This window comes from Pelophylax lessonae (assembly GCF_965119305.1).
Source record: "Pelophylax lessonae genome assembly, chromosome: 6".
Taxonomy (NCBI): domain Eukaryota; kingdom Metazoa; phylum Chordata; class Amphibia; order Anura; family Ranidae; genus Pelophylax; species Pelophylax lessonae.
Window position 1 is genome coordinate 69143146 of NC_138773.1, and position 23354 is coordinate 69166499.

Here is a 23354-nt window from a genome sequence, read left to right on the forward strand (position 1 = left end):
TTCCAGTATTGCTGTAATATCATATTATACCACCAGGTATAACCAGGCCAAAAAAAACAAAAACACGCAAGGGGCAGTTTTGATTGAGAAGACCAAACAGAGGTGAAAGTTTGGCAGACCCTGAAAAAGATGGGGACGTATTAGGTAACCACTTTACCACCAGAGGATTTTGCTGTCTTCCGTCCAGGCCACTTTTTGCGATTCGGCACTGGGCGACTTTAACTGACAATTGCACGGTCGTGCGACGCCATACCCAAACAAAATTTACGTCCTTTTTTTCCCACAAACAGAGCTTTCTTTTGGTGGTATTTGATCACCTGTGCGATTTTTACTTTTTGCGCTATAAACAAAAAAAAGCGTAAATTTTGAAAAGACAATATTTTTCACATTTTTTTTATATGAAATCCCCCCCCCCCCAAAAAAAAAAAAGTAAAAATCAAAATTTTTTTAAATTTTTAGCCAATTTGTTTTCTGCTACCTATGTTTGGTAAAAAAAAAAATCACAATAAGCGTATTTTGATTGGTTTGCGCAAAAGTTATTGCGTTTACTAACTAAGGGAAAGATTTCTGTTTTTTTTTTTTTTAAACGAGTAATGGCGGCGATCTGCGATTTTTTTTGCGGGACTGCGACATTTTGGCGGACAGATCGGACCCTTGACTGACATTTTTGACACTTTTGGGGGTACCAGTGACATTACTACAGTAATCAGTGCTATATATATGCACTGTTACTGTAAAAATGACACTGGCAGGGAAGGGGTTAATTTTATTGGAGAGGGAGGGGTTAATGTATGCCTGGTGCTTACTGACGTGTGTGGGGGGAGGGGACTGAGTGACAAGGACAGATCCAGAGCTATGCTGAACCCTGCAATCTGACCCTGCCTGTCACTTAGGAGATCCGCCCGCTTATGTTTACACAAGCAGGCGGATCTCCACACTTGATTCCCCGACGATCGGGGAAGAGCAGTGGCGATCGCCGCCGTTCCTCCCCTGGCCCGACTCCCGCTGTGACTGAATACAGCGGGAGCGCGCCGCCGAGAAAGGGGAGTGTCTGGCGACGTAGGTCTACGTCGCCAGACGATAACGAACCACTTTGCCGCAGTAGTGCTCGAGTGAGCAGACGGCAAGTGGGTAATGAAAGCTGCCGTTGGAGGACACAGAGGTGATCACATGACCAGACCAGAGAGGGATGAATATAGGAAGTATATATAGATTTCTTACACGGATTAGTAAGCCTACGTGTTAAGAGTAGTTAGGGTTAGGCTTAAATTCCACATTAAAGAGGAATTGCAGTCTGCTCACATAATTTGTAATAAAACCATATTGGCCATTCTGAAGCTTCCCTCCAACCACTTTGCATATTATTTTATATATACTGTGATTCTGTACTTGGCAAATATGCTGCAGAAATCTCCCCCCACTAAGTCCGGCTACAGCCATTTTAACTGTGGGCAGCTGAAGCTGCTGCCTGTTCACTTCCTGGATTTACACAGACATACATACATACAAATAACATATACACATACACACACACACACACACACACCCACCCACCCACCACTGCTTGCCTGCACATTTCTCCTCTCTTGATGAATATTTATGAATCTCTACAGTCTCCGGTTATCTACATCCTCATCCAGCCCCCTCCAGCCCTGCAGCGCTTATTGGCTCTCCTATGACTCGCCCCTCCTGCCTTGCTGGCAAATTCTCACAAGAGTGAGAAAGAGCTGTGCATGATGTCATTGGCCTAGGCTTTTTACCGGACAAGAAAGAGGAAGTGGGCTGTAGAAGGTATTTATTGGCAGAAAAAAAAAAAAGTTTTACTATTCAAACTTAAAACAACAAGGGCAGAGGATTTAATAGATGGAAAGATAAAAAAGAAAAAAAAAATCTTGGTCATCAGGATGGGAGAGGAAACCTTGTTAAATGAGGACACAGACAGCAATACAGTCTCATCTATCCAATCAAAATTCTTACACTAAATTAAAAAAAAAAAAAAAAAAAAAAAAAAAAAACAAACAGGAATTTGGCTGCAGTTGAGCTTTCAAGAAAACTAATAGCTTCAGGGTAAATTTTTTTTGTGGTCTGCTTTAAAGATTGCCCTCCTGAGAATTCTCTCCGATGAGAAGGTGCCACCATCATCTAAGTAAATGCTGGTGCGTTTATGGATTCCTGCACATAAACTCATTGCTTCCTATCTCCTAGTCCTTCCACCTTTCTACAGTGGCATAAAGCAGATAATGCCATTTTACAGAGAGAAAACCTGACATAACATAGTGGTTGTCCTAACAAGTAAAAAAATAAAAATATCCGGTCCCTCTGGCTATCCTTTGTTGGCCTGCTCTTCCACCTTTCTCTAGACTTGTTTAACGGAATAATCTTGTCAAGCCTGTATTTCTGTACTCTTTGGGGTAAATTTACTAAACCTGGAGAGTACAAAAACTGGTGCAGCTCTGCTTAGAAATCAATCATCTTTCAGGTTTTATTGTCAAAGCTTAACTGAACAATCTGAAGTTAGAAGCCGATTGGCTACCATGAACAACTGCACCAGATTTGGCACTCTCCAATTTTAGTAAATCAACCTCTTGGGTGACCTTCCAATCTTACATCGCAATCTAATCTTAACTTTCTGCACATTTTATTGCATACCGTGATATGAAGGCTTTTGTTTGATACCTCTGAACATTTCTGCTCTACTTGAGGAAAGGAATTTGTTTAGCTGCTATTCTGTATGCCTTTTCTAATGGTCTACTTTTGTACTCTGCAAACCAAATATTAAAAAACATATTACGGGATGGGAAAAAAAATCTTCTTGAGCTGTTGAGCTCTGTAAACATAGGAGTGAAGGGAAGCCTGAAAAAAGTGCAGAACTGGATAATAAAATACAATACATTTATGAAACAAATTTCTCTGACTGGAATACAGAAACACAAAACTGAAAGTATAAATTTCTTTCGACAATGATGAAGACTGAAGAAAGGGTAAGATGAGAATACCTGGTGAAAGGTGTATTTGAAGAGTAGTGACAGGAACTCCACCACCGGAAACTGAGCATTAGATTCTATCCTTCGCAGATGGACACTGACAAAAAGCCGTAGGAAATCTGTAAACTTTTCAACGTAACTGTAATCAGATAGAGGGGACAATGGTCAGAACCCCAAGTTGTAATTATTATACACAGAGCAACGAATCATCAACTAGACTGGGTGTATTTCTTTCAAAAAAGTTGCAGAAAGCCGCACACTCAAATCAGCTTGAAGTTGTAACTTTTTATTTTGAGAGATGTAAAGTGAAGTAATAATTCTGCTTTCAGTAGGGATAGGCCAAGAGGGGGGGGGGGGGTTCCCCACATCAACACAGTCAGCAACTGTGCAAAACTGAAAGACAGACTGGAGTTTGGCTTTAATGTCTTCTGCACCTCTTCTTCTGCAGCCACTAAACTGTAAAAACTGATGAACACTTTTCTTCTCCAACAACAGATTTCCAATAAAAATGATGGAAAAAAAAATAAAAATAAATCTGTAACTGGGTGCTTTAGTGGAACTTCATAGTCCAAGCATGCTGCGCAGTCTGCCTGAACTGACTAATCAATATACCAGTCTCTGCTGAGATAGGGGAAGGGAGTGTGTCTGCCTCTTCATTCCATTTCCCAGCAGCAAAATAATTATTTACAGTTCATTTACTAAAGCATAGAGCTCCACCTGGTGTTTGCAAATGGTAATTATATGCTTGTATGCAATATTTTATTAAAAAAAAGAAAAAAATTAAAGAATGCAAACGAACACAAATTACAAAAAAAGCATCACAAAGTGATATCCCCTTATTCTGGGGTCCTCTCTTTAGCTGACCATGGAGACTCCTTCTTGCCCTAAACCCAACCCCTCCCCCCTTCCAATCCCTTTACCCATACCTATTACCCCACTTCCCCAAAAATAAGCCCTACCCCGAAAACAAGACCTAGCGTGATTTTCAGGGATGGCTGCAATATAAGCCCTAACCCAAAAATAAGCCCTAGTAAAGTCCTTGTAAAAATATATAATCCGTTCTGTAAAATGATTGAATAAATGTGGAGTGCGTCTCTTTTGTAACCCGATTGTGGAAAATACCTTATTTCCAGGGCCACTGGGTGCTTACGTGCCCTGCTGGAGAGCTCCTCCTCTCCTCCCGCCTGACATCAGTGGCCCCTCCCTCTGCAGTGCTCAGAGTAGGGCTGACAGCCTCTCTGCAGTATTCGGAGTGCTGTCAATCAAAGCCAGTGACGGGGGAGCGGGCCGAGTCCTGCTGTGTGTCAATAGATGCAGCAGCGGGGCTTGGGTCCAAGCAGGTAGGTATAGACAGGTTTGTTTGTTTTTTTTCTCAAAAAAAATAAAATAAAACATGGTACCTTTACAATCATTTTAAGCCCAATGGGGTGCATGCAACCTCGTGTACTTCTCTTTCATTTACAAGCACAGGACCATAACTAGCACTTTAGTTCTGGCCCATCCGATGCTGGACCTTCTGATCTCATCTACTGTAGCTGCAGACGCTGTGCCCGCCCCTCCCTCCTCCTGCCCAATCATACACGGCTTTGCATTTTGTGAACTCATTGACAAAATACAATGTCTTCTGTAAATATACTAAAAGGAGGAAGGGGTGGGCAGCGACTCTTCAGTCAGAGCTCCAGGAGTGTAGCCATAGCTGTATTCCCAGAGCTCTGTAAATGTGTCAGATGTAAATAAAAGAGGTCCAGGGGGTGGTATGCACCTCAGGCTTAAACTCATAGCATGCCTACAGATTTCACTAAGTGGCTAAATTCCTGGAGTTCAGCTTTAAAACTTTTTAAAACCAAAAGAGAAAAATAGTTTTCCTTTAATGTTTGGGAAGCTTCCTATTGGCATTTAAAGTGAAAGTAAAAGAAAATTCCAACTTTTTGGATTGTCGACAGAAAGGGAAATCTTCCAATGGGGGCACTAGTGCTGGTGACCTGGGGGTCCCCAAGGAATTCCCCTAATTTTCAGGTATTTCCTCTCACTTCTTGTCCGGCTATGGACAGGAAGTGAAGGGAAATATCCGCAATGGGACAAAGATGGTGAACTAAACCCCCCCCCCCCAAAAAAAAAACGTGCCTATAGTTCTACGTATACTTGTTCCAGAACAACTAGTAAATTTCAGAAGGAGGGGTCAGCAATAGCAGCCCCCTATTACTTTACTAGAGGGTCTCCTATGCGTCTGCCTTGTTCCCTACTACACAATCTTATTTAGCCCACTAGACAAACAATGGTCTGATCAGAACCCTTCTCTATACAGATGCTCCTCTGTCCCCCATTTCTATGAACTCTCTGTATTAGAACTTTAAAGTAGTAATAAACCCAAAACTGTAAAATATTGCAGCTTTAAATTAGATTTTGTGACTGCATTAGTTTTCTCTTTTTAGGCTTTTGCCCCCTCTATTTTCATCTGACCAGTAACACACCTCCTGTATTAGTGTCCCCACACTGGATAAGGGAGCACAGGGGGCACCTTTGGACAGCAGCATTGTCAGTGTTGGGGGGTAGTGTAAAGGCGGTCGAATCTTGGGAGGTTCAGCAGTATTAGAATTACGGATTATCAGGCTGAACGTACCCAAAGTTGATCGATGGATCAACCTGGATACAACCAGCCTGACAGATTTTATATGCGATTATTGCTAGCGGTTGTTGTAGCCTCTAGCAAAAATCAGTGTTTTCCTGACGGGAGAACACAAAGGCTCTGTGGGAGGGAGCGGTCGGTGTTGATGGGAGAATCAAGCAAATTACTTTCCTGCAACACATGGTTGATAGAAAGAAAGAAATGCGCTCCGTCTATGGCTGGTCCTAAATGTACTACCAGATTTAGATACACTTAGAAATTTAAGCTGAACTCCAGTTAATACTTGAAAATCAGTTACAGCAAACAGTGTTTTTTTCACCTTTTGGTATAAAGGTTTTACATTAATAAATAAAACTGGATTATAAGCACCCCTATCAGTGGTAAATGGTTGTTCCCTTCCCTGTAAACTGATACATCTAGAAGAGAGCTTGTTCTTTTTAAAAACAACCGATTTATTGTCTGGATCACAAGATGAAAATAGAAGAATGCAACTAATGCAGTCATCACATTTAAGGATTGGTAAGCTACAATATATTAAATTGTTTGCTTTTTGGTTTTAATACGGCTTTAAAAAAGGAAAGAGTCATCTTGGTCATGTATTTTGAGATAAATCTGTTTGTCACTGTCAATGGAAAAGACCAACTACTTTGATGTGAAAAGTGTCAAAGAGAATGCCCAAAGGAGGCAATTACTTCAGGTCTGGGGGGCTAGAGAAAAACAACTTGACTGCAATACGAGGCTGCCAGATCCCCAGTGTCCAAAATATCTGTAAGGTCTAAAACTTAACCTTAAACACGCACAAGCTTGTATAATGAAAAACACACTGGTCTCAGGAATGGTTTCTATAGTTTCTGGTAAAAGGGCTGTTTGGATTTCCAAATAGAACCCATTAACACGCTTTTGCCCTTTTTCTGTAGCTGGAAGCACTGCTGGCGTGCAGGTTAGTGGATTTAAATCAGACAGCCAAAACGTGTCCCAGCAGTCTAGCGAGTCTGTACTCTCTCCGTTCAGGGGAAGAGTAATTGGTTCATCTGCAGATACAGAAAATGATGCTTACCAAGGGCTCTGCCTGCACTGCAAGGGTTAACTGTTTGTTTTTGTCTGGGGCAGCGGTCTCCAAGCTGCAGCCTAGGGGCCAGATGCAGCCCTTTGGGCACTATATCATCCACTGCCCCAAATAATGGGGCACAATCCCCCCCCCCCTCCCGACCCAAACAAGAGGGCACTATTCCCCCCCCCCCCAGCTGACCCCAATGAGGGGGCATAATTCCCCCCGCTGACCACAAGAGGGCACAATTTCCCCCCCCCCCCCCCCCCACTGACTCCAATGAGAGGGCACAATTCCCCCCCACTGACTCCAATAAGAGGGCACTATTCACCCCCACTCACCCAAAACGAGAGGGCACAGTTCTCCCCCACTGACCAACGATAGAGGCGCAATTTCCCCCCAATGATAAGAGCACAATTCCTCCCACTGAAAGCACAGATAGGCCATTGTTTTTTCCCACTGACATCAGGATCTTTTCTACTACCACTGGCCACAGTCTGGCCCCCCAAAAGTCTAAATGACTGGCCCTGGTTCTAATGGACCTGGCGATTTAGGTTCCATATTGGCACTTATTGATGTTGATTGTTATATGCACTTACTCACGGTTTACTTTATGTCATTCCTGAACAACTTATTTTACTGTATGTTTCATGCCCCATGCTTCTCCCCTAACTCTGTAAAACCCTTCTCTTTCAATAAAATAAGATTGAACGAAATGACTGGCCCTTTGTTTAGAGAGCTTGGAGAAGGTAGATACAATTACCTTTGCCTCCAATCCTCCCTGCACAAGACTGGTTCTTTTTTACCTGCTGAATCAACAAAGAGGTTCTAAGGCACTGGTGCCAACCCGTGGCCCTTTGGCAATAGTCTGCGTTTTCCATATCTATGTCCTTACTGGAATGGCAATGAAAAATTTTGACTGGATTCCAGTATTAAATTGTTTGTTTATTCCTTTGCACCATCTTACTTTTTTCTGTGCTGTCCATCCCATTTTTTTTTTTTTTAACGGATTTAGTTAGGAGAGATATCAAAGAGCTGTTTTTGTACTTCGCAAAGATCTTTAGGAGTCTCTTGTAACGTCTCTTGAAGAATGTCCACAGTTTCTAACAGCTACTATAGTATGATTGGTCATCCGTAGTCTCTGACCTTCTGTAGCATATCTGCAGTCTGTCCACCTCTTGTAGCATAGTGCAGACTCTGATGATCTCCTATTGCATGCCTGCAGTCTCCTACGGCTTTGTGTAGCATTATATTTATCAAATATTATGTGCAGCCCTTTGGCAGTATCACCGACCACACTTGGGGCTCTTTCACACGGGCGTTCCGATCAGATCCGCCTGTCAGTTTTTTAGGCGGATTTGATCGGATGCCCCATTTAGCCCTATGGAGCAGCGGATGTCAGCGGTGACATGTCCGCTGACATCCGCATCCGATCCTGTCCGTGAAATCCGGACGGATGGAAACCCTATTTTCCATCCGTCCTAGGGATCGGATCGGATGAGAGCGGACAGGCGGTCCGCTCTCATCCGATTCCCCATAGAGAGCAGCAGGGCTCTGACACCTCCCTCTCCGCACTGTGTGTGGAGACGGAGCTGTCATCTGCCGGCTCAGTGGGGACCGGCGGATCGATCCCCGCTGAGCAGAGCACGGTCCGCAGCGGAATGCGGACCGTGTGAAAGGGGCCTTATGTTTTAAAAGGTAAACTTGGCCTTTGATACATGTTTCCACCCATATTTAGGGTGGAACATTATTATTATACAGGATTTATATAGCGCCAACAGTTTGCACAGCGCTTTACAATGTGAGGGAAGACAATACAGTTACAATACAATTCAAAACAGGAGGAACTAGTTAGAGCTTACAATCATGGAACAAATTCCAGCTCCTGGCACCAGTTTCCTCATTCCCCCCCCCCCTCTGTGTTTAGAGCGGGAAGGGGATCCTTTCCCCACACCCACTATCACAATTTAGAAACAGAGCGGCCATGCTGGGCTCTCCCCACATAGCCACGACATTCATTCACAGTTTCCCATGAATGAATAAACTACAATTGCTGTCAGCCACTACGGCTGACAGCTTGTAGTTATGAATGAACTGCGAGGGCACTGACGAGCGCTCTTGTAGTTAAAGAGTTTGTAACCCTACAAAAAAAAAAAAAAAAAAAAAAAGTATTCTGTTCCCTTAAAGCGGTTGTAAACCCTTAGAACAGAAAAAAAAAAAAAAAAACCTGCAAGACAAAAGGCATAATGGGCTAGTATGCATCGCATACTAGCCCATTATGTGTAACTTACCTTAGAACGAAGCCCCGACACGGACCCCCGGACATCGCTGCGGGCGCGGGAGTGATTTTTCCGGCAAGCTCCTGGCAACTTAATTGAAGGTCCCCCCCGGACCTTCAGAGCGCATGCGCCGCTCGCGAGAGCGGCTGCATGCACTGTAAATATCTCCTAAACCATGCCGGTTTAGGAGATATTATTTGTACCTACAGGTAAGCCTTATTATAGGCTTACCTGTAGGTAAAAGTGTCAAAAAGCGGGATACTACCGCTTTAAAGCAGGTTATACAGCACAGTGCTTGTGCTGTGTAATTTGGCCCCTGTATCACCTAAAAAAATCTGGCTGATCCTGCCAGTTTCTACCTTCCCCCCTGTAAACCGACCACGGTAAATCATGGCTGGTGAGCCCTGACACAGTGGTCAGTGTATGTGCCTCCGTCATCCTCAGCCCTCCTCTGTCCTCCTTCCCCTCCCTGCCTGTCAGCTCCATGTCATGGCCCGCCCGCCCCTCCTGCTAAAAGAACTGTTAATAAGTTATATAATCCTCTTTGTTTCCCAAGCCTGTGTACCTCTGTCTATGTTTTATTAAAAAAATGCGAACACGCGACCAGCCGCCTCTCTCATCTCGGCCCCGTTCCCTGCAGCTGTCAGACGGTAGAGGAGAGAGTCGGCTGGTCACACGATCGCCGAGCAGCACGCTGAAATCTGGTATTCACAGCATATTTTTTTTATAAAACACAGACAGAGGTACACAGGCTTAGGAAACATAGTTATAGAAAGTCATGCAAGTGGCAAACCACTTTGAAAGCTGCCCAGCTTGTGAATCAGACAGCCCGTATGCAGGTACACCTGTAAGCTGCATGGCTTGTCTGCAGAAGCCCGACACTGCACTCTAATCCACTGATCAGGGGTGCAATGCTTGCCAGGCTTCTGCAGGGGAAAAAGAAAACATAAGACATTTTTCCCTGCAAAAATGTGCATTTATTATTTTTACTTGAAAGGGAAACTTATCCTTTAAGGCCCCTATATCAAGTAAGTTGACCACTGCTGTTCTCTTTTACAGAATCCTATTTACTGCCCTGGGAATTTTGTTTTTGGGTGCAGGTTTCCAATGTGGACTATGAGAAGCTGCTGTCAGATGAACAATGCAGAATTTGGTGCAGAAGGGGTCAGAATTTAGAGAAACTGAGTATTCACACAGGGGATTAACATGTATATATCAAACGAGAACAGAAAATATCAGACTGTACAGGCCAAGGAGAGGGATGTCCATAATTAGATAAAGTACATATTCTATTGTATAAAAAATAGATAAAACAAGTAGCAAATGTATAAAACAACCCCCTAAGGGAAGAGTATTGTGACCAGTCCGATAAGCTACAGGGCTCAGGGCTACAAAGATCACATAGTACTCATCTCTAATTATAGTCACACAAGCAAAAAAAAAAAAAAACTTTCCCTGGGCAGGCGCCCAGGGAATTAACATGATCCTGTCCCTTAAAGTGTTATTAAAGGCAATTTTTTTTAAGAAAGAGAAACAAACACATGCCATTGTTACCTGCTCAGTGTAATGGTTTTACAAAGCGCAGCCCCGATCCTCCTCTTCTCGAGTCCCCCGCCGGCACTCATGGCCCCTCCCTCTTGCCAAGTTCACCCAGAGGAAACAGCTAGCTATGGCGGCACCCAAGAAGGCTCGCTCCTGAGCCGCTGTTCTGCGTGTCCATTCACACCCAGAGCTGAAACTCGGCCCCATCCCATATTTCCTCATTGGCTGTGAATGGCAGTAGCAGGAGCCAATGAAGAGGGAGATTCCCAAGAAAGCTGAGGCTCTTGTGCACATCGCTGGATAGCGATGAGTCTCAGTTAAGTATTGAATGGGCTGCTGCACACAGAAGGTTTTAGGCTACATGCACAGAATGCATACAGTATGCCTTCATCCTTTAGAACCACTTTAACTGGTCACCACCGGGATGGAAAAGACATACTTTGGTGTATAGTGGATCTTGTGTCAGGGAAGGGGCCGTAGCAACTCTTTTTGCACCAAAAGCTTAGCGCTAAAAAAAAAAAAAAAAAAAAAAAAAAAAAAACACCCATCTCCAGAGCTGAAAGCTTAAAGTAACATGAAACTCTGGTTTAGAAAAAAAAAATAATAAATTCTAATGAAGTCTAAATTCTTAACTCAAAAAAGTACTCTTTTTGTGCGGTTATTCAAGCATCCTGTTAGAGGGTTGGTACATTCATTCTACATGGTCGCACTGTATGTGAGAACGTAGCCATCCTCTCTTGCTCACTCCGGAGATGGACTGTGAATGTGTAGTGTAACACGCACTGCTTGTTCCAAATAAACCGAAATGAGAGGTAAAAAGAAGGAGAGGTTCGGAAGCTCATGGAAGATGTTACAAGGAGGCAGAAAAACAATTTCATGAAAGATAGGCTGCAGGGCCACAGAGTACTGCATGTGTATGGATTATACTTGGAGAATAGGGATATGGTTTAGGGCTGTAAACTGGGAGCATTCGTTTTTCTCCAAATACATAAGATGACCCAGCTAACATAATTAGAGGATTTTGTACTCTGCCTGGAAGTCCTCTCAAGTGTACATCAGAACACCCGATGCCTACCTCTCGTCCAGCTCCTCCAGGCGGTTGCGCACACTGTGAGCGTTTGTCTCCCGTGTAATCCTCTGCAGGAGATAAAAGGTCTGCTGGCACACTCGTAACAGGTATTCCTGGAACTCCAGGGGAACACAGTTCTTGCACATGAGTTCATTTATACAAGACATCGCCAAGACCCCCAGCCGGTCACGGTCAGTCTGTGAGCTGGGCAGTGTCAAGGGAAGTGGAGGGCTGCTACTCCCACCATTTAGAGTGGCAGAAGAGGTGGTGGTAGCAGTAGAAGTCTTTCGTGAGCGGGCATCACAACCCAGGCGGGCAAAGTGAAAGATGGTGGTGAGGAGTGAAGGGGTGATGCTGGCGGAAAGAGGGATCCAGCTGAAGAGGTGAGAGAGGCACTCCAGGGCCAGAGCACAGATACGCTCGCTCTCTGCCTCCAGGCTTGGTGGGGGTTGGCTCAGTTGCTTAGCCAAGGCAGGGGTGTGCACGAGGTTACTGAGGAGGTCATCTGCAAGAAAGAAAAAAAGAAATATATAAAAAATATGTGAAGGAAGAAAATGGAAACCACAGCATAGCATTTTTAACAGTGCAACACACTGAACTTTGGAAATTCCCTCTGCCTCCGCCCCCCCCCCCTTTTTAAAGTCAGAAATGCTTCTATAGGGAGTTTCAACTCTGCCTCCTAAAAAAAAAAACCTTCAACTCTGCCTCCTGAAACCCTTCCACTCTGCCTCCTGAAACAAGGGAGACTTTTAGAAGACAGTTCTGGATCAGTGTCAATTCCCTTTTGCCGCGTCTCCTCTGTCAGCATGTAGCAACTTCAATAACAAAACACCTGTACATCCCTGTGCAGACAAACTTGGCCCTCACATAGGTCTATGCTGTAGTACCACAAAAATGCATCCTGTATAGACACAGGAAAAAAAAGAGGCTATCTTGTTGACAAAAAAGTGTCGGAGGGGTGCTATTAATAAAAAGTTATTTTTAATGTTACTTTTGTTCACAATGGAAACATTTCTAAATTGAATACACAAAACATCAAAAATATCCCAGACAGGAAAATAGCCAGACCCTCATGAATGGCGAGAGACCAAACTCACATAAAAATGAAGAAAACAAGACATAAAACAAAACAAGAACAAAAAATGACCGTCTGGACGCCAGAGATAAAACCACACAGTAGGATTTCCACCAGCAAAACGCGTATGTGTATCCTATCAACTATAAGGTAAATGTGGAATTCCCCTGTATGGACCCGTGGGAGGTGGAGAGGAGGGAGCTGGTGGCTGATCAAAAAGGAGGGTACTATGTGGATCCTGAACATAGTCAAGAGACCCCCCTGGCACATCACTACGGCAATAGCCTAGAAGTGTCATAGAATGTTCATGGTCTTATGATGATCCCAGGAGTGAACAGTACTACGGATATATCCAATGGAAAGTTCACCATGATAAAACAAAGCTTGCGGGTAAAGATAGAAACAATAGATGGTACTATACGTACATTCTACCTCATCCACGGTTCGGTTCAACAGTTGTGAAGTTGTGCACAGGTGTGGATATTATCATTAGGTAATCCTGATGGGGATAACATCATACGTATAAATCAGCACAATGTGTACTGCAGATCGGCACATAAATGGCACTGATGCATCTAGCGAGTGCCTGAACAATTACTAGGAGTCCAATGGAACTTTACCCTCCCAGGTGTAATCAGTCATTCATGGAGCACCACCACAATCCTGGGCCGTTGTGCTCTGGGAATGTGCAAACAATACCTGATGGTGTCCTCCTGCTAGGCTAACATATGCCGGTGTAACCGTAGGAAATCAGCCTAACCAGGGTCTCCTGTGCGTATTGCAGCTAATCAATCCCGGCCTGCTTCCACGGAGCTCGCCGCCCATCTGGGGATATGGGAGAAGGCGTCTCGGCGAGAGAGGACGTCACTATTTGTCAACGTCCTCATCGGTCAGATGACGTCCTCTTTTTTCCTGTGTCTATACAGGATACATTTTTGTGATATGTTTTATAGGTTATGGTGCCAGACACCACATAGCTGAAGGCAGGATTGGGTGGATTTTCTATATTAGAAGCCTTAATTCAAGTTTGTTGTAACACTATGCTGTAGTACGCCTGCATGAATGAGGCTTTAGAGGCGGTTAACACATATGCGATGAGACATCGCATGTGATTCGGAGCGCACTGCTCTGCAAATCACATGCAATGTCTGTGCGATGCAAATTCTGTATGGCTGAATTTGCATGGCATTCGGACTAAACTTGCACAGGACCCTTTTTTTGGTCCGCACCAGAATCGGATCGCATGAGCGTTTACACTTATGCGATCGGATTCGTGTCTGAACTAACAGTTTGCACTGAGATATGCAAACTGATCTGGGGGTGTATTGACACCCCCAGCGATTCACATATGGCAGTGTGAACTGCCTGCGGGTTGAGTGCGAAGTGGGAACCTGCAGTGGATTTGCAGGGTTTACCGCATCGCTTATGTGTGAACCAGGACTTAAAGTGTATATAAACCCCAACAATGATCTTGTTTTTTTGGTCTGTTTAAGCATTTTGTTATATCCATTTGACAGATAACTGTTGATCCTGCCAAAAATGTGCTCAGCTGATAACTTCCTGCACTCTGCCTGCGCTGAGCTCTTATCACAATAGTGATCTGCTATCAGGAAGGATAGTAGGATTCCTTTATGTTATAAAAGGAGAGCGGGATGCGTTTGTAGTTACATAGTTCGTCAGGTTGAACAAAGATACAAATCCATCTAGTTCAACCAAAAAAGGTTTTGTTCTAAGGCGATACCACTTCAATGATTGAGTGTTGTCACTCTAGGTCAGTGGTCTCCAAAACTACAGCCCAGGGGGCAAATGTGGCCCTTTATTTGCCTTTAACTGGCCCTTTGGGCAATACTCCTAGCACTGATAAAAACTGGGCACTATTCCTCCCACTATTACCAATGTTTGACATTTTTTACTCCCATTGATGCTGGGGCATTATCTACTCACACTGGCCACAGTCTGGCCCTTTGAAAAGTCTGAAGGACAGTAAACTGGCCCTTTGTTTAGAAAGTTTGGAGACCGCTGCTCTAGGTCATTAAGTTTGTTAGGTCAAGATTATGAGATAAAAGGCTAAAAAAAACGAATGCAGGGCCAAATCTAAAGACTAGTAAGCTGCAAAATGGCATTTTTTTGTCTTGCCTTTAGATATGCTTTACATTTTGGGGACGTCCTTTACTACCCACCTTCTCAGCGGCACCCCTAACATCCTTCCCCACTAGGAAGGGGAAGGCAGCTTTAAAGTGGAATTTTATCCATAACAACTTGATATATATATATAAACTTTTTTTTAAGCAAGAAACATACATTGTACATTAACAATTATGCTACATTAATTATGCTACCAAAATTAGTGTGCTGTAAATTGCCTCCAGCATTGCTCCTGTCTCTTCTCGGAGGCGACCATTTTGCTGAAGCTCAGAGCATCAGTAAATCTTTAGGCTGTCAGCAGATCGGCCTCTACATTTCTGCAGTGTCTAAAAATACAAAACAACTGAGCATGTGCAGAGCGAGACAGTGCATTACTGATTTTGAAACATATAGGCACTTATTTTTAATGTTTTACATAGCTATACCAAAAAATAGGCAAGCCTGAAGTGATCTAGCAGGACCTAAATTTGCTGACTAAAGTTCCACTCTAAGTAAGACTTTTCCTAAAGGACAACTTTACCTTTAGCTGTCCTTTATTTTGCAAGTTAGGTTGCACTCAAAGGTGGGGAGGGGGGAAAAGTACATACAGCACCTTCTTCACTGTTCCAGAGATCTTTGTCCCGCAAAATCCAAAGTCCATGCCCCTTACTACTCAGTTGTTTATTGGAATATTTTTTGCGGCCACGATAAGAATTTCTGACAGCGAGTGTCACTCCTCATCACTCCCTAGGGTAGCACTAGATCGCCTTACGCTCACATACGCATCACACTCAGCAATCAAAATGATTGGTGCATGTATGGCTTACCATATTATAGCTGCTACAATCCACACTACAGCACTATAACACAAAGACCTGGGGGAGCCACAATACACCCCTCATGTTACTGACTTACACTTTACTATTTCAACCCATTTTATTATGCACAAGCAGATAACAAAAAGATCACTATAAAAATTTTCTTTCTGTACTTTCCAAAGGGTACCCCTTCAAGATATTGGATATCCGTGTTGCATCATATAACGATAAATTGTGCGCTGCCCATCCATGTGCTCCTTGCTGCAAAGACCAGTTATAGGTAAGGGCAGTGGCTATTTGTACTGTTAACCAATTCTGGACTTGAAGTATTTTCCCCCTTAATGACTAGACCATTTTTTGCGATTCGGCACTGCGTTACTTTAACGGACAATTGCGTGGTCGTGCAATGCTCTACCCAAATAAAATTGATGTCCTTTTTTCCCCACAAATAGAGCTTTCTTTTGGTGGTATTTGATCACCTGTGCAATTTAAATTTTTTGCGCTATAAGCAAAAAAATTAAAAAATCTTGTATTATGCTACATATTTTTGGTGAAAAAAAAAAAAAAAGAATTCGCAATAAGCGTATTTTGATTGGTTTGCACAAAAGTTATGGCATCTATAAACTAGGGGAAAGATTTGTCTTTTTTTTTTTTTATTTTACTAGAAATGGCGGCGACCTGCAATTTTTAGTGGGACTGCGATATTGCGGCAGACAGATCGGACCCCGGACATTTTTGGGGGGACCAGTGACATTACTACAGTGATCTAAAAATATGCACTGTTACTGTAATAATGACACTGGCAGGGAAGGGGTTAAGTGGCAGCAGTTCTGGGCTCTGAGGAAGGGGGGTCTGCCTTCAAAACGCGTCAGCCTAGCCACAGCAGCTCCATGCGGTTCGCTGCATGCCATCCAGCATTACGCAGTGCCGGGCTACCTTGGAGACTGTTTTATTGATTTGTCGATATGGGTTTATTTTCACACCATTTTTGGGAGTATATTTTATGGATTTTACTATTTTAATAAATGTTTTTAGTGGTAATGCACTAGGTCGGTGCGCCCCTCTTTTTGGTTTCTTTCTACAGGGAAGGGGTTAACACAGTGGTGATCAAAGGTTTAAGTGTGAGCCTAGGGGAGTGTTTTATAACTGTATGGGGGAGGGACTTGTGAAATGATCACAGAGACCTGTGATCCTATATAGGATCATTTCAGAGAGAAGAACGGTCAGCTGTGTTTTCAAAAGCTGACCGTTCTCTCTCAGCGGGGAGCAATCAGGGGTGCCCAGTCGCGGCCGCCGCCCCGTGGATCGGCATTCCTGCTGCCTAGTGGGGGTGGGAGAAGGCCGCCGGCTCCCTCCTGCCATCTGTCTGTCCATTATAAAGCACGTGCTTCCACTGAGGCTCTCAAAATTTAGTTAGGACTCCAGAAAATACTGGGGTGCCTTTACGGGGCTCTGTAGCTTACGCAGTAGCAAACGTGTGCAAACTAAACCCCTGTTTTTTACACATACTGTTTGACAGGATAATGTGGTTGGTCGCAAGCTGGTTATTGAGCTGGGAATTTCTTTGGGTTAGTTTTTGAGAAAAGAAAAGGACCAGCAGCAGCTCCACAAATGCCTCCTCCCTTAGGGCCTGGATTGATGAGCTTTGGGGTTGCAGCAATTTGAAAAGCTTCTAAAAGCATTCAGAACTTACTGACCGGTGCCATCTGACCTGCAATACACCCCCCCCCCCCCCCCCCAAGCAGGTTTTGCATTTCCATACACTTGTTTAACACAAACAAAAGCCAGTTGTCACAGACCACTACCACATGCAGGAGAAATATGAAAGCCAGAGTCGCCACCTGGCTTCTGGTGTTTATGCCCCTGCAGTTATCCAACTGGCATGACACACTCTGGTGCTGCAGGGGAGGATTAACATGTCATGGCCATGCAAGCATCTCTACTGCAGAAGCAGCACTGAAGTGCTTCCCCCTACTGCTGACATGCAATAGAAGAAAGAAATGCAACACTTTAGCTGCGCCCCAGAATGTGAAATTTGCACAGAGAGGCGACAGAGCTCCAATGCACTTTGGAACTTCTCCTCTGGAATTTGCTTGTTCAGGATATGAAATCTGGCATTCAATACTAGGCAGCCGATAATGTCACATTACCATGATAGCTAGGGGCACAATTTAGGTTGGTTGGGGCCAAGAATCTGACGTGCCTGATGTATGAAGCTCCAACTCCCAGAGGGATCAGGGAGTTGGCAAAGACTGTGCAAGAAGGGAGATACCCCCTGGGGTCAGAAACAAAAGTCAAACCCTGTCTCATTACTCGCAAAAAGTGTTTCTGCAGCCCTCACTTTAAAATGTAAAACTGCTCTTCCAAAAATGTGTACCCTCCAACCTCCTTCATTAGCATGATGAGGATTATGTGGCTCTAAGCATTCTGAGGCTTTTCACTGACTATCCTTGACCTTGACGCCAGTCCTATAAAGCTGCATGGACCCCCTGTGCATTTCATTATCACCCGCCATCCCAAGGTGGCTTGAAGCAAGGCATGAGCCATTAGTGCACAGCCAACACTGCCCCACAGCCGCCGCTGACCCATCTAACCCAGCCAGAGTTCTTCCAGGCTTTCACACGCAGAACAACTAACACTTTGTAGGGTTTATATGTTTTATGTGAAGTTTTTTTCATTAAGTGAAGATAGACTTGGTGCGGCTTTAATAGACGGGAACCAAGGACTGGCTTTAAAGGGTCACTAATCCCACATATATATAAAAAACAAAGCCATCAATAAATGGTGTATCACATGCTGCTCATCCTCAGTCACTTTGAGATTAGTTTTCTATATTGTGCAAAAAAAACCTGGTTAAAAGAACCATGCTACTCTCTAAAGGCGCTTTTCCACTGCATGGAACCGAACGGTTCGGCTCGCTTTTGTGCTTTCCCACTGCATGGTACCGCATGGTATAGTGTAGGAACGGTTCGGTACGGTATGGTACGGCGACGCTTTTCCACTGCATGGAACCGAACGGTACGGCTCTCAAAAAAAAAACAGTACCTACTCGATTGTGGTTCCAAGAGGTACCATAACCGGTACCATATCCCACAATCCTTTGCATGCAGTCACTACTAGCCACTGATTGGTCAGAGAATCCTACCCACCCCGTTGTTATCCCACCCACTTAACTTTAGTACTACTTTAGTGGAAAAGCAAACCGTACCGTACAGAACCGTTCCAACACCGTACCATGCGGTACCAGCAGTGGAAAAGCAAACCGGGCCCAGCAGGGCCGAGTAGAGCCGAGCCGGTACTTGCAGTGGAAAAGTGCCATAACTCCACCTTCTGTCCATGTCCCCAATTCAGCTAGGGGTTTTGCAGCGGTGGTGACAACTCTGCACAAGCTCAGTTTTGAGTGAGTTTCTATGCTGAGCATTTCCTCACTATCCCATCTGAGCAGCCCATGCGACTATAGAGTCACACATGTGGGCGTATACACAGTGGTAAATGACAGCCCACTCCCTCCCTTCTCATTTATTCCCACTAAACACAATGGGGGCAGAATAATACATGTGAATTAAATGGTGGCTTCACCTCCCTCTTATTCGAAGACACAGGCTGGAGGGGGGGGTGACAGCCTGTGAATAACATAAATCCGATCACACCATGAAATTGTCGAAAAAATAATAAAGATTTTATCCCAAATGTACACACTGTATATTTGAATGATAATTTTAAACAGTTTACTAATATTATTTTTACTCTGTATTCCAAATAAAAAGGTTTTATTTTGAACATGTGACCAGCAACAGAGGACTAGAAGCGCCTCCTGCTCCTGTTTCCCTGCAGACAAGCTTGGAAAGAGCTGGGTCATGCGACAGTTGGATATGGATTAGGAAAAAGGTACTTCTATTCTTTAATTAAAATAAATTACAGTGCCATCATCCACATAAATAGAAGGAACAATGTAAATCAAACAGTTCCCTTTAAAAGGTTATAGACTAATATGCACTTAAATTGAATTTCATTGTCTTTTTAATATTTTCATGCACCCTCTATAGGTGTGTGGGGGTGGGTGCAGTACTGAGAGCAGATTAATGGATTACCAATGCATGCAAAAGGGCATTATAAAAAGGTCAAGTATAGTCTTCTCAAGCAGTGGTCTCGCTTCTAAGGTCTAACATGGACTTGCGGAGTTACAGCTAGAGCTCTCCAATCCGCAGGGAGGTGTCACACCTCAGTAGAGAAACCACTGCTTCCACACATGGAACAAGGTTTCTTATCTGCACCATGCTGGAAAGGGGACATGCTTTTACTTCCCTGCTTTCTAAAGAAAAAAATAACGAATGCTAGCCATACACGCACAGAATTTTGGCCTATTGCAGATTAAACGATTATTCGAAAGTGAATTGTCCACTAACTGATAGAATAAACACGTTTATATCATCTTTTTCATGTCTGTAGTGATCGTTCGATAACAAAAACATACAAGACAGAATTTTCTTTTCGATTATAACATACCCGTATACACTTTAGTTGAAAACTGTAAAAGTTTTCACTTCTGCTCCATCGACATTAGCCGGGCCCGTGGTCTAAATCGTCTGTAAAGTTGGGTTTACCAATGGCATGAATGTCGAACAATCTTTACAAAAACAACCAGTTTAGGCCAAAATTCTGTGCGTGTGTGGCCAGCAGAAGATTGTATACCTTTTATTTTACGCACCTGGAAACCATTTAACCAACGTAAGCAGGCAGTTCAGTTGTGCATTAAAATGCTCCTATAGCACATTGAATATTCCCTACCATTGCTTTTGCACTTATACAATTGCTTCCTAGTTTTACCTGCTGTTCTAGAAAGCACATCCTCCATAGGAACACATGCTAGAGCATATGAAATGCACCATATATAGGATGGTATAGTGCACTTACTGTGAGCATACACTGAGGTTTTTCTAACATTAGTTAAAAGTTACATTTCACATGACACCTTTTTACAAGTTTCTTCTTCTTTATTTTTTATATTACATTCAACTAAAAGGCTAGGTTCACACCTTTGTTAGGAGTTAACACAAAGCGTGTTCAGGTCTTTGCTTCACCTGGTAATGTGTGTGGTGTCAGGGCAGCACATTTATTTGAAAGGACTCCCTCTCACACTAAAAACACACCAAAATAAGTGCTGCATATATAATTCTTTTTTTTTTTTTTTTTTTAAAGGCAGCACACCACAATGCATGGTAGTGCGTTACAGTATGTTAAAAAGTGCATGTTTTGGGTGCAATTAGGAATGAACAGTGCAATACATGTATTTCTGCAGTGCACTGGTGTGAACCTAGCTTAAAGACTTTGCAAGCTGGTAAAAATGTATCAGTTCCTGTTGTATTGCTTAGGCCTTATTCACATGGGCATACCGGAGCCATACATCTGTCTTAAGGGGCCATCTTCACCTGTGCAGGATGCAGAGGTGCTGGGTGCCTTACACACGGGGCGGGCTCCGTTGGAGTTTGCTTGCTCAGCACAGAATCTGTCCACTGATCTCTGCCAAGCAGGCTCCTCTCCGGCGGTCGGAGGTAAATGGACCACCAGACTGACATCTGATCCACCAGACAGATGCATAACGGATTCCCATACGTTTGTTTTTAGCAGATAGGATCTCATTGGATGTTGGCAGATGTGACCGGACACCTATACGTTGACACTCGCCGCTCCATAAAGGAGAATGACAGGTGGACCTGATCGGTCTGCTAGTGTGAAAGGGGCCTTAAGCCCCGTACACACGTACTGATTGTCGGCCGTAAATATTCAGCCGACGACCGATCGGCCGATTGTAGGCTTGTTAGTATGATGCTTCCGACAGCGCATTGTCGGCCGAACAGAATCGGGTGTGCAGGCATTAAAATTTTTGTTGGCCAACACCAGAACGGCCGATTGTTTGCCAGTCAGTACAGATTTCGGCCGACAGACCGCAGATTAGCAAGACTGGGCATGCTCAGAAAAGAAAAAACACAAGGAAAGTTAACCATCACATGACATCACTTCTGCAGTCAGCTGTTGTTGGCCAACAAAATTCGTGTGAAGTCTTTTGCAGTTTTCAACAGACACGACAGCCATGGACAAAAGACGGCCGACGATCAGTACGTGTGTACGGGGCTTTACATGTACACATGTGTAGCAGCTTGTTTGAATCAATAACAGGTGGCCAGCTGCATGGACTTCCACACACATCCCAGAGTGTGCATCTGTGTGGGTACAATGCATGGATCTGAACGCAATCCGTCCTGACTGCACACTCTGGAATGCGCATGGAGATCCATACATCCGGCCGCCTATTGATTTGAACAGGCTGTCTACAGGGGTCTCCATAGAACACCTGTGCATCCTGCATGGGTGAAATTAGCCCCTTTGTTTGGATTGGTACACACAGGTGAATGAGGTACTACAGTCTGATCTGCTGCACTACTATCAAAACTCTGAATAAAAATACTGCAGGTATAACAACTTATAAAGAGCCTCTTACAAAATCCACAAGTGGATATGGCAATGCACACTGCTTTCCATTCACAATCTCATTAAGTAGCTTGTTTCAGTTTTCTTCCAAAATGCACCAAGCCTTGGCATCAAATGGATAAAACCTATAAACTCCCATGTCAAATCTGAATGACCCAAGTTTTTCCTGTGCTGTAGAAGTACCCCTCTGATGCTGTAAATGATCAGGCATACATTACACAAGGAACCACAGACACTTTTGTATACAGGAAGGAAATAAGCAACACACACACACAGACATTAATGATCTCAAGGGGAAATGTCACACGCCGGAAGAGAGAATGAAGAAAAGAATAGAAAAATTCAAAACCAATCTAACCCAGCATGAGAAATGAGTGATGTGTCACACAAGCCAACAAGACCAATTTTATCCAACTCCCACCCAACTGCTAAATGCACAGCTGAAAGATCTATACACCATTTGTTTTACCTCTTCATTTGTAAGACAAGACACTAAAGCTTGCCATATATTATACAAATTTGCCTATTCTATTCCTTTAGATTTACATATAACTACGTAGTGCAAGGGCAGCCCTGATTGCATACAAATTGAAAGTGTTTAGATCTGACCTTCAATTTTATGGTTTCAGTAAAATTTAAAGGAAACAAGAATATTGTATAATTTATGGCCAGCCTTAGTCCCGATTTGCTGTATAGATGCAAGGGTGAGGGGGGGGGGGGGGGGGGACAACACTTTTCTTACACTGGATTACTCCAGATTCTGAGTCACTGCTCCGCCTCCCACCTGTTTTTGAATAAGTAGTGAAAACTGCCACACTGGTGACACCTACCCTAAACTTTCCTTTCTTACTATATACCCACTAAAAGTAGGAGTATGAATAGCCAAATTTTTTTTTGTAGTTTTGGATAGAGTAGAAAAGGGTTAAAACCCTGCCAGTTCATCTCTGTCTGTCTATACTCGTTGGGGAGATTTTCCCTTATTTCCTGTCCTGGAGATACAATAGTGACAGGAAATTGCAAAAAAGTGAGGGGACAGTTAACAGAACAGATTACCTTTTGTTCTAGTGACAACTAAAACCTTTTGTATTTCCCAGCAGGACTGCCTGTCCCGGCGACATTGATGCACAATTAGAGAGAGTGAATCTACAAAGAGGGGGCACACACACTGCAATAAAAATCTTAAAGGCACTCTAAAGCCTTCACTATCAAAAACTAGGGAAAAAAAAAAGTTTGGGATCCACATACATCAAGTATCTCCCAAGGGGAAAGGAGGGGGAGGGGGGCTGCAAGTTAAAGAGGA

General features: G+C 43.6%; 1 protein-coding gene across 1 annotated transcript in view; it reads right to left on the reverse strand.

Annotated features, from left to right (window-relative positions):
- The window catches only part of XPO6 (exportin 6), a 101069-nt gene that overhangs the window by 33046 nt on the left and 44669 nt on the right, over positions 1–23354 (reverse strand). Inside the window, exons 7-8 of the mRNA XM_082261853.1 lie at positions 11555–12053; positions 2997–3123 (exon numbers count right to left, since the gene is read on the reverse strand). Of these exons, the coding sequence (XP_082117979.1) occupies positions 2997–3123; positions 11555–12053 (626 nt within the window). The remainder of the gene's footprint in view (positions 1–2996; positions 3124–11554; positions 12054–23354) is intronic.